Here is a 14,162-nt window from a genome sequence, read left to right on the forward strand (position 1 = left end):
CATTTTACATGGGACAGGGAAAACCTTGGAGAACATGCTATGAGTTGGCCAGGAATTGTTGAACAAAAACCTTATATTGAAAAATTATAACTAATTAAAACTGAAATTATACATGGAAACATTCTGGTTTCAATGATATTTTGTCAGGGCCAGGATGGAATTTCTGTTCAAAACCAAAGAGAACAAGAAATACCCCAAACTTCTCCCACCCAGAACAGCAAATAACTGAGTGGTTAGGCCATTCACCAAGGATGTGGGAGACTCAACTTAAAGTCCATGCACTATTAAAACCTAGCCCAGTTCAGATGGAAGCATAATTTGTATTTTAAGCTTATCTTCACTCCCCTCTAAAACCTATATAAGTTAAAGATCGAAGGGGCTGAACACTGAAAAGCCTGATAGAAGTCTTCTGCCAAGCTTCCTGCAAACAGAGAAGAGGACTGAGGAGCTCTGGAGTCCAAAACACAACAGGTTCTGCATTTGTAAATCCTGTCACCCACATTTTTTCACTCAGAATTCAAAAGCTCACATCCCTGGGGCTGTACTAGTGCATTTCTGTAGGTTCTAAAACTCCTCAAGGACAGGACAGGACATACTTGTGGTTCATTTCTGGAAAAGCCCCATAGACTGTTAATCCCTCTGTCAACTCTTCAGCTGGTACTAAGGTGCTGTGGCCTGTTCCCCTAGCTACAGGAAGAGTCCAGCTGCTGGGCAAGCTTTCCTGCCATGGTAGGTTGACATCTGCATCCATACAGAAAATATCTAGTGCCACTGTTCCGCTTTTTGGCCTAGCTCTAGTCTTAGAGAAAGGTGAGGAGAAGTTCTAGTCCAAGGAACTCAAGGGGGAATACCGCTCCACCTGAACAGTGCTACCAGGGAGGGGAAGAGGGACTGGAAGAGCCTGCAAGGACATTCAGGAATGGTTCTGACCTTGGCTGATGCTCTGGAACCCCTTGGCTCCATAGGCTGAACCTCCAGCTAGGCCCATAATGAGAGGAGCCCCTCAATCGCCCTACAGAAGAAGGCACAGAAGATACTGTGAGTGAATAAAAATACTCAGTATGTAGAACCACATCACTGTCCCATGTACTGGAAATTGGAAAGAGATCTCAGTGTCACCCTGAAAGGTTCCTGTTTCCCAGAGTAACATCTCCAGAAGCAATCTCACATCCCAAACAAAACTAGCTTTGTGCAGCAGTTGCTATTGAGGCAATCTATGTGATGCAGGAGTGGCATGGGTTTTTCAAATGGTTGAAGGCTAGAGGACAAAGTGAAGTTTATTGTGGGAACTTTCTAGTGAGGGGTCCACAGATACAGCTCAGGAGTGGCCAACCTATGGTATAGGTACCATAAGTGGCATGGGCAGCCTCTGTGCATGGCACTCAGCAAACTGGGGTGGGGGCAGGCAGGACAGTGGCAGATAGGGCAGGGAGCAGAAAGCAGAGCATCAGATCAAGCAGGGAACAGAAGGCTGAGCAGCAGACTGGGTAAGAGATTGGAGTGGCACTTGAGGGGGGTGCAAGGTTATTTTGTGGCATGCCTGCCAAAAAGGTCAGGCCCTGCTAGTTCAACAAATGCATTCTGGCTAGTGACAGCTGCTGTCGTTGCACATAAGCTCACAGGAGACTCACAGGTGACATAGCAAAGACACTGGATATTTCTTTAGCAGTCTCCTACTGTCCCTGTTACTGTAGTTCCTGTGTTATGGGGTAACAAGAGTTTCCTAGAGTCCAGAATGTTGAATTCTACATTTTTAAATGAACTCCAAGAGAACATGATGGCCTTTCTGCTTCTTGATGAGAGAAAAAACAAACAGAGGATGATGAAACTGATGTGTCATAGTTTCATTGTTGGTAGGGTCGGAAGGGACCTGAGCAGATCATCAAGTCTGACCCCCCGCCATGGGCAGGAATGAATGCTGGGGTCAAATGACCCTGGCTAGGTGATTATCCAGCCTCCTTTTGAAGACCCCAAGGGTAGGAGCGAGCACCACTTCCCTTGGAAGTTGGCTCCAGATCCTAGCCGCCCTGACTGTGAAGTAGTGCTTCCTGATATCTAGCCTGAATCTACTCTCAGTCAACTTATGGGCATTATTTTTTGTTACTCCCGGTAGTGCTCAGAGGAACAGGGACTCTCCCATTCCCTGCTGGTCCCCCTTAGCCAGTTTATAGATGGCCACCAGGTCCCCTTTCAGCCTTCTCTTGTGGAGGCTGAACAGGTTCATGTCCCATAGCCTCTCCTCGTAGGGCCTGCCCTGCTGCCCCCAATCATGCGAGCGGCCCTCCTCTGGACCCTCTCAATGCTGTCCACATCCCTCCTGAAGTGCGGCACCCAGAACTGGACACAGTACTCCAACTGCGGCCTGACCAGTGTTGCATAGAAGGGGAGGATCACCTCCTTGGACCTGCTCGTGATGCATCTGTGGATGCATAACAAGGTGCAGTTAGCCTTCATGACTACGTCCCCACACTGGTGGCCCATGTTCATCTTGGAATCAATAGTGACTCCAAGATCCTTTTCTACCTCTGTGCTGACGAGAAGGGAGTTCCCCAGCCTGTAGGTATGCTACTTGTTCTCCCTCCCCAGGTGCAGTACCTTGCACTTGTCAGTGTTGAAACCCATCCTGTTCTCATGCGCCCACTCCTGTAACCTGTCCAGATCTAGTTGCAGCCTGTCCCTCTCCTCCAGCATGCCCACTTCTCCCCACATCTTAGTGTCATCCGCAAATTTGAACAAGGTGCTTTTCACCCCCTCATCCAAGTCACTGATGAAGATGTTGAACAATGCGAGTCCGAGGACCGAGCCCTGGGGAACCCCACTGCCCACATCCCTCCAGGTCAAAAATGACCTGTCCACCACCACTCTCTGGGTGCAGCCCTCCAGCCAATTTGCAACCCATCTGACTGTGTAGGCACTGACGCCATAGTCACCTAATTCTTGAATGAGAATGGGGTGAGAGACAGTGTCGAAGGCCTTCCTGAAATCCAGAAAGACTACATCCACTGTGACACCTACGTTCAAGGATTTTGTGACCTGGTCGTAGAAGGCCACCAGGTTGGTCTGACAGACCTGCCTCTAATGAACCCATGTTGGTTGCCCCTAAGCATAATCTCCCCCACTGGTCCTTCGCAGATGTGCTCCTGGATAACTGTCACTATACAGCACAGTGTCACTATACAGCACAATGTGTCACTATACAGCACAGTGCACCGCTGACCACCCAGACTGCACAGTTTGGCACATCACATTATTATACAGACCATATCGCAGCTTTGGAAGAAAGGATTTGTTTAAAACATGGGGAGAGAGAGACATCTAGTGACCAGCAGAATGGCATGTGTATTTACAGTTTGAGCGGAGGAGGAACAAGAGTGGGTGCAGAATCTACGGATGACTGCAGGTAGAAGTCTCTGACACTGCTTCAGGAGTCAATATACAATAATTATCAAAGTGATTATGTGCTCCTTGGTCAGTGACTGACAGGGCTGCATCTAGGGGCACCTCCTTCTTTGAACCCCACTGCCTGGGGATGGGCAGCAGTTACTAATGCGTCAGGCATTGGTGTTTCACAGCAAGGTCACAATTTGGGTGCCTTGTGATCTCCTTCTGCAGGGTGACATAGGTTGTACACCCTTGCTGATCAGCCAGCTCTACAGTCCAGGGTGGAGCGATCAAAGCACAGCTAATGGCCTCGGGCCCTTCCCTATCTACATTTACTGTACATTAGATTTATAAAAGGTCTAGGTCCAGAAACACCAAGACTTGCAATGCCTAACTCAGGCGTGCTGCTGAAGCACTTATTTCTGAGCTGGGAAAGGTGTTTCATTCTACTTGAGATTCACAGCCCTACATCTTTTGCTGGAGTCAAATGCCTACACCAGCTCTTTCTTACAATTCTTCTGCCAACACTTCAGCTGATACTAAGCAGCTATAACCTGTCTCTGCAAGCTGGTGAGCTACAGGAAACGTCTAGCTGCTGGGCAAGCTTTACTGCCATGGTAGGTTGGCATCTGCATCCATACAGAAATAACTAATGCCACTGCTCCCCTTTTTGGCCTTGCTCTGGTCTGGGAGAAAGGTAAGGAGAAGTTCTAGTCCAAGGAACTCATGGGAATACAGCTCCATCTGAACAGTGCTACCAGGGAAGGGAAGGGAGACTGGAAGAGCCTGCACAGACATTCAGGAATGGTTCTGACCTTTGGATGATTCTCTGGACCTCACCTGGCCCATTCCCCTCCCCTCCCCACCCTTCTCCCAGCTCCATGGGCTGAACCTTCAGCTAGTCCCAGGAGCTGGACCTAACACAAAAGCTGGAAAAAGAGGTGGGGTGATGCAACTACTGCTTATAGCCAAAAGCCCACTTCATTCAGGCTGTGGAAAATTCAGGTTCAGTTCCACCTGCATGAGGTTTATTTCTGGAAAAGCCTCATAGACTGCTAATTCTTCTGACCCACTCTTCTTCTGAGACACTTTTTAGGGGTACGTTGGTTTCAGGTGTTGCCCTAATAAGCACTTAGCAGAAACCCTTCCATTTACGTCCATGTGTTCAACTAGCATGATTGGGTCTGAACAAAGTCCTGCCACTCATTCAGTTTCTTTGGTCTCGTATTCCTCAAAGAGTTCATCAACAGCTCTTGGCCTGTATCAGCCTCACCAAGGATGCTGAAGTGGGTGGGGTCCTATTCAAATGCTACCCATGCTGAGCAATGCTTATCTTCTAAGATCAGATGCACTCAGCCTAACATAACCACAACTACTATAAATACTGAAATACTAGTCTCTTGCCAAGCAGAATAGCTTTGGCAAGAGAGATTGAGAAAACCCATCTTAAGAGTAAGCTATAGCCTGGCGGTTACATCTAGACACCTAGACAGTACACCTGGCTCAACCCTAACTAGTAGTTAGGGTCATGCCCAGAAGCCGACATTTAGGTCTTTAGGGCAGCTTTAGAGATGAAAATGTACACACTTAGGGACTTCAGATGGCAGCTGAATAGAAATTGGGGGGGGTCTGAATTTTGGATGTAGGCACCTGAATCCTTTTGGCTAGGAACAGACATTACACAAAACCGGGTTGAAGTGATCAGAAACTGGTTTAAACCTGTGACAGAACAGATGTTCAGTACACATAAACCGGTTTGAAAATGGCTAAAACTGGTTTGAGATAAACCTGGTTGAACGTAGTATCATACTTAACTGATTTGGGTCAAACCAGTTTATGCAATGTCTGTCCTAGACCTTTGTGTTTTTAACCTGAGTCTACTGCTTCAGGTATTTGCTATTGGAAATTCACTCTCCACACTGGAAGAGTAAAGTCAAATTACAAAGAGCTTTGAAGACAGGCCCACAACCAACTCCAACACAAACATTTAAGCAGAAGTGTATCAGCGTTCTTGTGTAAATGCATATAGAAGTAAGTACATAGTGCCTATGCATGAGAGTGCCATGTTCAGCCAGCTTGGATAGCTTTATTTCTGGCATTTCCTAAAAGTTGAGTGTCTGGCCATGGGCCTATAGAATGGATTCTCATTTCTGCATTATAACAATGTTACATATGAAAACTACTTTTGTCTGTAATCTTGTTACGATGCATGATTGGAGACAGAATCGTTACACACATGGCCATACTGTGAGTATGAAAAACAACCCCACTGGTGGAACAGGATCACCTCTGACCTGACATGCTTTGTGCCGTCGCTGTGCTAGCCAGTCAACCTATTAAGATCCCAAGGTCAGCCAGCCACTTAGCCTGGTGTGTCCTAACCTGTGGCTCATATGCATACAGGAGCCCCTCTAATATTGCTCAAGGCCATAGGAAATCAAATCAAAAAACTGAAACTGAGGTTTAGAGGAATAGTAAAGTATGGCATTGTCAGGACCACATTACTTGCTAAGTGTTGGCCATCATGAACCAGCGAAGGTTTGGGACAACTTATTTAGCCCATAGGTGTGATATCCAAGATGCGAGTGTGACTTCATCAAAGGATAACCCCAATCTTGTCTTCCATTCATAGAAAACTCAATCAATACTTAATGTATTCCATGTTTATGTACTTGAGGCACATATACTTGTCTGTGTGGTTTAGTTTTCTTTACTGCATGGACCAGTGTGCACCACTGGGAAGCTACTTACACATCTGGACCTTGAGTTTCAGCTCTTCTGTCAGAAGGAGTGAAGAGCACCATTTCCCTGATAGTGGTGGGATGATGCGGGGACACAGATGCAATCTTCCAAAATTGAGTTTGATCCTCCTCCTCACGCAAACATCTCTCTGGTGAAATCCAGCTCTACACTTGGCTGGTCTATTTCAACTTTTAGCAAAATGTCTGATAATGAGTGTGTAGAGCAGAGGAGTCATCTGCAAGAGTAAATCCATCCTGATTTCTCTATCCCTACTGCCTGAAACTTTCCTAGATGCCCAGATATCAATATCCAGAGGATGGAGGGAAGGGAAGAGTATGGAGCCCAACATCAAAGGGATACGGAAGGAAGAGGCTGGAAAGAAGAGAGATGGGAATGATGTAGAGAAAAAGGATGGAAAATAAGAAAACAAAAGAGAGGAACCAATGAGCAGAAAAGAGGCCTCCCAAAGTGGGTGAGATGGAAGGAGATACTGAGATAACACACACAGAAAAGGAATTAAGATACCAACAGCTGTAAGGTTAGTTTGATACAATAATGTATTTTTCTATTCCCTGCTCCTCTTTATATTCCAATTCAGCCAAAGCATATTCATGAATATTCAGTCAGGCTCTCAACAAGACCTTCTGGCCCAAACATCTTGATATCCATCCAGTTTGTCACTCCTACTAGACTGAGCAGAGAACTTTGATGTTTGATTTCCTTGTGAAGGAGTGATTCTTCCTGCTTCCTCCTCCTCCTATGTTTTCAAGCTCATTACCTCATTGAAACAGATCAAAGGAATAGCTGATGGGTGGAAAAGTTAATTAAGTTATCATTAATGGATATTTGGCACTGAGGATGATAGAAATTAACCTTCCAAACACCCATTCTGATAAGTATGTTTGTACATTATAAAGGCAAAGTGTGAATTTGATGAAAACCAGGAGTGGAATTCTGCTAATAAGTCAATTTAAATATACATATTTGTCTTCCCAGGCATCTCAAAACAAATATTATTTCATTGCCTGTCCCTTCAATACACTTGTATCCTATCTACAGCAGAAATATTCAGATTCTGTCCCTTCCTACCTCCTTGACTTCAACAGAAATATTACATTAAATTTAGTACTGAAAGGCCACAATCTGCCACCCTCTCTCACATGGCTGGGACAGTACTTTTACTTGTGCAGTAAGGCTGTGTATAGACAAAACGAGAGGTGTGTGTGCACAACGCTTTAAAGTGGGCTAAATGCTTTTGCACTGCTTTAATGGTGTCGGTGTTTGCATGCCTCGGCAGAGTATTTCACATTAATACCAGCCACTGTAGGAAATTCGGCGGCGTAATGTGCCTTAAATGACTTGATGCACACCGAAGGGAAACACTGGGCAGCTCCACAGCTCTGGAGGAAGCCCTGCAGGCAGCCTGGTAGCAGCCCAGGAAAGCAGGGTCTGCCCAAGAAAAGAAGAAAGCCTGATCTTCCCCCTCCCCCAGAGCCTGCCTGCCACCTGGGGGCAGCCCGCTGCTGCTGCAGAGGGAAGCACCAGCCCCATCCCCACCCCCACCGTTCAGGGACCGCTCCGCCCACTGGCAGCTCGCCCTCCCTTCCCTGCCAGACAGGCAGGTAAGTCAGTAGTTTGTGTACACAACACGAGTGTTTAATCAGTCCTAAATTGAAGCGGTCTTTTTTAAAACCCACCACTTCAATATAGGGCCTCTGTTTCATTTACACATGGCCTAAGGTACTACTCCATATAAGGGTTGGAGATTCAGGCAATGACAGCCTGAAGCAGCTACACTGAAATCAAATTTGATCAAAGGGAATCAAGCTCCCTTGACTTCACAGAAACCTCAGAAAATAAAGAATAGATAGTACTGAATAGATGATACAAATCAGTCCTTTGAAAGCTTCCATTTCATAATGCTTCATGTTTTCCTCAACTCTGAGGAGCCCAGGTTGTTTTCTGTACCTAGCCTTACATTGGATCAAACAGTCAAACTTCTATAAGGGTTCTACATCTGTCTTCATTTTTTCTATTCAACTACTAATTCTGGACTTCATCTGAATCAACACCATTAGCACTGGCAAAAAGTGCAGTATTTCTGTAACAAGCACAAGTAGTGAAGAGATAAGGCCCTCAACCAAATTTCATTTGTGACCCAAGGCACCTTTTGAACTACAAACTTAACTCATCCAAAGCTTGAAAGCTTTGGCTAAGCTACTTAACCCCAGGCTTGAACCAACAAGGGTAATTTCCCTTTTGGAATTCAACTGGTGCAAGGAATAGGTGTTTGAAACTCAGCTCAACATGGGACTGCAATTCATCAGAATGACTAGGAGTTGGATTTGCAGTTTTCATCTTTGGCAAATGCAATGAGAAAGCTGTCAAAAATATTTTATGTAGAGCCAAGAATATCCGACCACCTCTGACCAAGGATAAAATAAGATTAAACATTCTTCTATCCAATATCACCAAGTGAGGAGGAATTCTGCAGCAGGCTTAATTCCAGAGACACTGGGGAAAATTACCCTTTCTAATGGACTGCATATTTGAAATTAGAATAATTAAAAGTGACTAGTGTGAATACACAAAAAGCTGAATTGTAGCTACAACAGAAGCATTTAAATATAGTGTCTCACTAGTGAAAGTCACTTTCCTGTGGGGAAAACCATCTATTTTTCCAAACCCATTTCTTGTTATATACAATTTTTGCATTGCAAAAAGCAATATAGGAAAATATATGCAATGATACATAGACTGCATGGCCTTATTTTGTTTACTACCCAAAAAGAAAAGCTAGAGGCATATTTTCTCTTTTCCATCAGTTTCAAGATACAGACTTCTCTTTTGTTGAAGTGTTTTAAACAGATGATATTTCAGTTTTCACCTTTTCCTGTCCCTTCTATGAATCAACAAACCAAAGAAGAAACCCTTCCCAGATAAGCAAATTTTGCTCATCCAACTTCACAACCCAAAGGATCAGAAAGATGCAATCAACCATATTTTAGAACCAACTCAAACAACTGATTCCTTGTCTGTGATATCTGAGAATGTTCCCTTAAACTTTGCAGCTGACTTTGGTGTCTTATTTCATAGACATCATCAGGGCTGGAAGGGACCTCGGAAGATCATCGAGTCCAGCCCCCTGCCCAAAGGGCAGGAAGTCAGCTGGGGTCATAGGATCCCAGCAAGATAAGCATCCAGTTTCATCTTGAAGGTGTTCAATGAAGGCACTTGAACCACCTCCGGTGGCAGGCTGTTCCAGACCTTGGGGGCTCGGACAGTAAAGAAGTTCTTCCTTATGTCCAGCCTGAAACAATCTTGAAGTAGTTTGTGACCATTCGACCTCGTCATCCCTTGGGGCACTCTGGTGAACAAACGTTCCCCCAGATGCTGGTGGTCACCCCTGATAAACTTGTAGGTGGCCATCAGATCACCCCTGAGCCTGTGCTTTTTCAGGCTAAAGAGCCCCAGGGCTCTCAGCCTGTCGTCAAAGGGTCTGCTTCCCTGACCTCTGATCATGCGCGTGGCTCTTCTCTGGACTCTCTCAAGCTTCTCCACATCCTTTTTGAATTGTGGAGCCCAAAACTGGACACAGTACTCCAGCTGCGGCCTCACTAAGGCCGAGTACAGTGGGAGAATGACGTCCTGGGATTTGCTTGAGAAGCATCTATGGATGCAAGCCAGTGTTTTGGTCGCTTTACTAGCCGCCGCATCGCATTGCAGGCTCATGTTCATCTTGTGGTCAATGATGACCCCCAAGTCTCTTTCTTGCATAGTGCTAGCCAACATAGCACTGCCGAGCCTATAAGGATGCTGCGGGTTTTTTTTCCCAAGGTGGAGAACCTTGCATTTATCGGCGTTGAACATCATCAGATTCTCGTCCGCCCACTTGCTGAGCCTGTCCAGGTCAGCCTGGATAACCTGCCTGTCTTCTGGTGTGGATGCATCTTCTTATAAATCATTAAGATGTTCACTAAAGAAACATTCTACCATATTTACTCACATACCACACACATCCTTCCCCCTAAATCCAGCCCTCCAAAATTAGGGTGTGCATCTTAAGCAGAGAAGTTGATTTCCTTTGCTGGAATGCAAGCCAGGTGGAATAAAGTAAGCAGATACTGTGACTTATGCTGGCCAAGATGGGTATCACTTCTTCCTAGGACTGCAAACAGCAGGAGCAGAGTCCAGTGTTAACCATCCCACTAGTGAGGCAGCAAGTTTTGTTGAAGAGCCAGTGAGCTGGACGATGGTGAGCAAGCTGTTGATCACATCTTGATCAGGCTTGGGGTGTAGAATCAACACCTCCTTATTTACAGGAACTTACATAAAGAACTATTTACAATTTAAAAAAAGAATCAGTCCTACTACTGCGCTTGCAAGGGTCTAGGGCCTAGGCTTGTTGCTGTCCTATCATACTAGAAAGTTCCTGCTGCCTCACCCAGACTCTCTCCTCAGATGCCACATTTTCTGGACACCCCGTCTTTCAGGTGGTCTTATTCTTTATCTTGTAGTCTCCCGTGACTTCAAAAGTTTTTTCTTTCTACATTCCACCTTCCAAGAACAAGACACATGCTTCTTTTCTTTTGGGGATAGGGGCAGTATTTGGGCACAAATTAAATATACCCACATAAGAAATCCAATCCGTTTGTGATGCTAACAGTCCTAAAGATAGCGCCAGAAAAGGCGCACTGCCTCCCAGAGATGAAGGACATTCTTGGCTAGAAGGGATTTGTGACATCGTTCAGCCCTGTGACTCTTGCTGATATTGTGTCTATTTAGATCCCTCTGGATTGCCAGCAGTGAAGACTTCTAAACTTGAGTTCAGTGGACAGAGATGTTGCTGACCTGCAGTTAGGCATCTCTGAAGGCATCGTCTTATAGGAGGTCAGAGTTGCTCCACTCAGTTCTGCCAGGCTCTGTAAGCAAGGCTGTAGTAGTGGCATACAGAGCACATCAGAAATCCCATTCTCCTTCGGCTGTTGCCATGATCCCCAAGGCACCTGCACAAATCACCTGGCAAATATTCCAGTCACCTCCTGTAGCACTGTGGGAGATGGAGATTCCAGAAAGAAATGTCATCTCAGGCTAGGGAACATGAGCTTAAAGCTATGTCTCAGAAACAGGGATGGGAAACTAGAGCAAAAAGAACATCTCTATACAAGGGAGTCCCCCAGAGAGGAAAGGGATCTTGCTGGCCCTGACTGCAGAGAAACAAAATTATAGTTCAGCAATTTTCCTGTCCCTCATGGTCCCATCTGTGCATGTCTATGTCCCCAGGGAGCTCCAAGGAGCAAACATCCCCAAAGGAATATGAGGGGGAAACAGCACTGAGCAGCAGCAGGGACAGTGACTGAGTGCGGGTGTCTATCTGCACACACAGGATCAGAGCTGTCTGCAGTGTGAGGACTTCACTGTCTGTGGGGCTGTCCTTGGAAGGAGATATTTTTTCCTAGGCACCTTTGAGGCAGAGCAGCTGTGAAAAGGGAAGACTACAAAAGTACTGGGGGTACAGCAGAAGCATACCAGGGCAGCTCCATGCTCTGGGCAGCGGCAATTCATGGAGCAGTGCTGGCTGCCTTGCTATTTTTGTGCCATCCCCAAAGATGGCATCCAGGGCTGTTGCCTGGGTTGCCCCTCCTCAGTTACACTATCAGGGACAGCAACCCTCCTGCACAGTACCCTGGTTCAGTCCTGCTCCATTCTGGGAATGGCTACTCAGGAACAGCTTCCTTGGGCAGGTTCTGTTGAACCTGAGGCAGTGCAGAACAGCCAGAAGTAGGGGAAAAGGAGGATCAAGAGACCAGCCAAAATGCCTTTTCCTGATAATTTTGTCAGTCTCTGTTCTGCTAAAATCACTGCAATGCGTTTCTGGCCTGGTCTGGGGCAGGCCAACAGGGCTATTTGGTTTAACTAATTGTCTGCGCACCAAAATGGTGATGTCAGCCCCAGGGCAGCAGTGGGGGCAGCAGCCTGTGAGTCTGGGCTGTGGGTTGATTGTCTGACAAACAGTCTCTATAGGGAGGTCTGCTCTGACTCCTTGGTGAGCTGGGAGAGTGCCACCAAGAAGCTAGACCCACCTACTCATGCCTGCTCAGCATATGGAGGCATAAGTGACAAGTTGTGCGCCCTGGGCAAAACCCTACTTTAGAGTGGGGGTCAGTCTTACCTAGCCCAGGGACCCAAAGACCCTGGCTGCTGATGAAGCAGCTGCTACAGCAGTGTGTTGTCTCTGCACTGGCTGCTGTCGCTATCATGGCAAAGAGTCCCAGACCCCACCATTCTGGAGCCACCTGTCCACAGCATGAGTTGGTGGCCTACTTGCCCTCCCATACTCACACCATTGTCAGCACGTCAAAGCCCAGAAACAAGAGAGTACAGCCAGTTTACCAAGGCAAATGAGAGAGTATAGCCAGTTTAGCATGGCCCAAAGGGCATTTTAGGAAGCACACCTGAGACAGAAAGCCTCTGGCCAGGCACTCAGAATTAAACCACTACGCTACCTAATTTTCAGGCTTTCGCCCATGCTGAGTGGGAGCAAGTGGGCAGGATGTACTTCTCTATTCTCAGCCCTGCCACAGGTCCATTAGCTAACCATGGGCAAGTCCCGTCCCCCTTTCTGTGCCTCAATTTTCCTAGTCTGTAAAATAGAGATCTTGAAGCTGACCGCCTTTGGAAACCACTTTGAGAAGCACTGTTGAAAGCGCTACGATTTCCCTATTTACAAGCAGAAACCCCCTTCATCTTTTATTTCTGAAGAGAGCACTTCCTCTCCATTCTCCCTGCAGTGAATCTGAATCTGTCCCATGGTGTTCACATTCCTTCACCCTTACTAATGCATTCAGACCCTGGTGATATAGCTTTTTTTCCACAGATCTTCATCCCTCTGCAAACTTGAAGCTCCAGGCACACAGTGAAATCCACTTTACTGCAGGTCAACACAGGATATTTATCCTACTTGATCCCTCCAAACAGTGCACAGAGGGAATTCTACCCATAAATCTTTGGGATTAAATATGCCCCTGAATGGACCTGTTGCAAAACAGTGAATTCCACCATCACAACATTGGTTGCAGTTGAGCTTCTGTGCTGCTCTCAAAGAAGCAGAAATTATATTATAAAGATAAGCTGATGGCAACTTGTTCTACTGCAATTGTTAAGCACAAAGAAGTATGACACTTAGGAGTATTATGAATTATTATTATTAATGGCAGTTCCTAAAGGCTAATCAAGATTGGGGCCCCATTGTTCTACACCCTGAACACACAGAGAACCAGACAGTCCCACCTATGAAGAGTTTACAATCTTAAACTGGGTATGACAGGTTCAGGGTAGATTTCCACTACCATCTCATTTCTTCAGTAAATGAACCTGAGTCAAAATGGGATTGTTCTTGTTTTCTGATTAGATGCTACAATTCATTCATGAAAGTGTGCAAACATACTCAGAAAGATAACATGAAGGGTTTATGAACACAGCTGAACTTCAATCCACTTTCAGTTCTGAAGCAAATATTGTCTCCTGGATCCCCAGTTCTCGCTGACCAACTTACAGCAATGGCAACACCTGCTTTGTTAACTCTGTGCAGATCTACAGGTTGCAGATTTATTTTTTGAATCCCTCCTTTGCATTCTTCAGCTCAAGATTAGATTAATTCAGAAAGTTCTACCTACAATTCCACCTGAAACCTAATCCGTGCAAAATAAGGCAACTAGTTTATTAAGCCATCTCATTGTCCTGATAGGGCACAGGATACCAGAATACTTTCTCCTCAAGTAACTGGCTTAAATAGCAAAAATGTGGTCATCTCCAGGATATGTTTTATAAATCTGAAGTGAATATGGTGCTTTGGATGGAATAGCATGGAGGATGTTTTGTTGTTATACTTATTGGCTGATATACTGACTTGTATTATTTTAAAACACTAGTGGGTGGTATTTCTAGGTGGATCATGTGCTTATCTTTTGTGGCACCCCGAGCTCCTCTACAGAAATTCCTTGTACTTTAAATCGGGAGTATATTAATGCCATACAGGA

The 14,162-nt window shown here is 45.7% G+C and overlaps 1 protein-coding gene across 24 annotated transcripts in view; it reads right to left on the minus strand.

Moving 5' to 3' along the window:
• Window positions 1-14,162, minus strand: part of PCBP3 (poly(rC) binding protein 3) — a 247,485-nt gene that overhangs the window by 11,448 nt on the left and 221,875 nt on the right. The window contains exon 17 of one of the 24 annotated variants that reach the window (XM_025202258.1): window positions 931-1,012. The exons of the other annotated variants lie outside the window; for them this stretch is intronic. Within the exon in view, the coding sequence (XP_025058043.1) occupies window positions 979-1,012 (34 nt within the window). The 3' untranslated portion in view covers window positions 931-978. The remainder of the gene's footprint in view (window positions 1-930; window positions 1,013-14,162) is intronic. 24 annotated transcript variants of the gene reach the window in all.

The sequence above is a fragment of the Alligator sinensis genome, unplaced genomic scaffold, assembly GCF_000455745.1.
Source record: "Alligator sinensis unplaced genomic scaffold, ASM45574v1 scaffold566_1, whole genome shotgun sequence".
NCBI classification, from domain to species: Eukaryota; Metazoa; Chordata; order Crocodylia; family Alligatoridae; genus Alligator; species Alligator sinensis.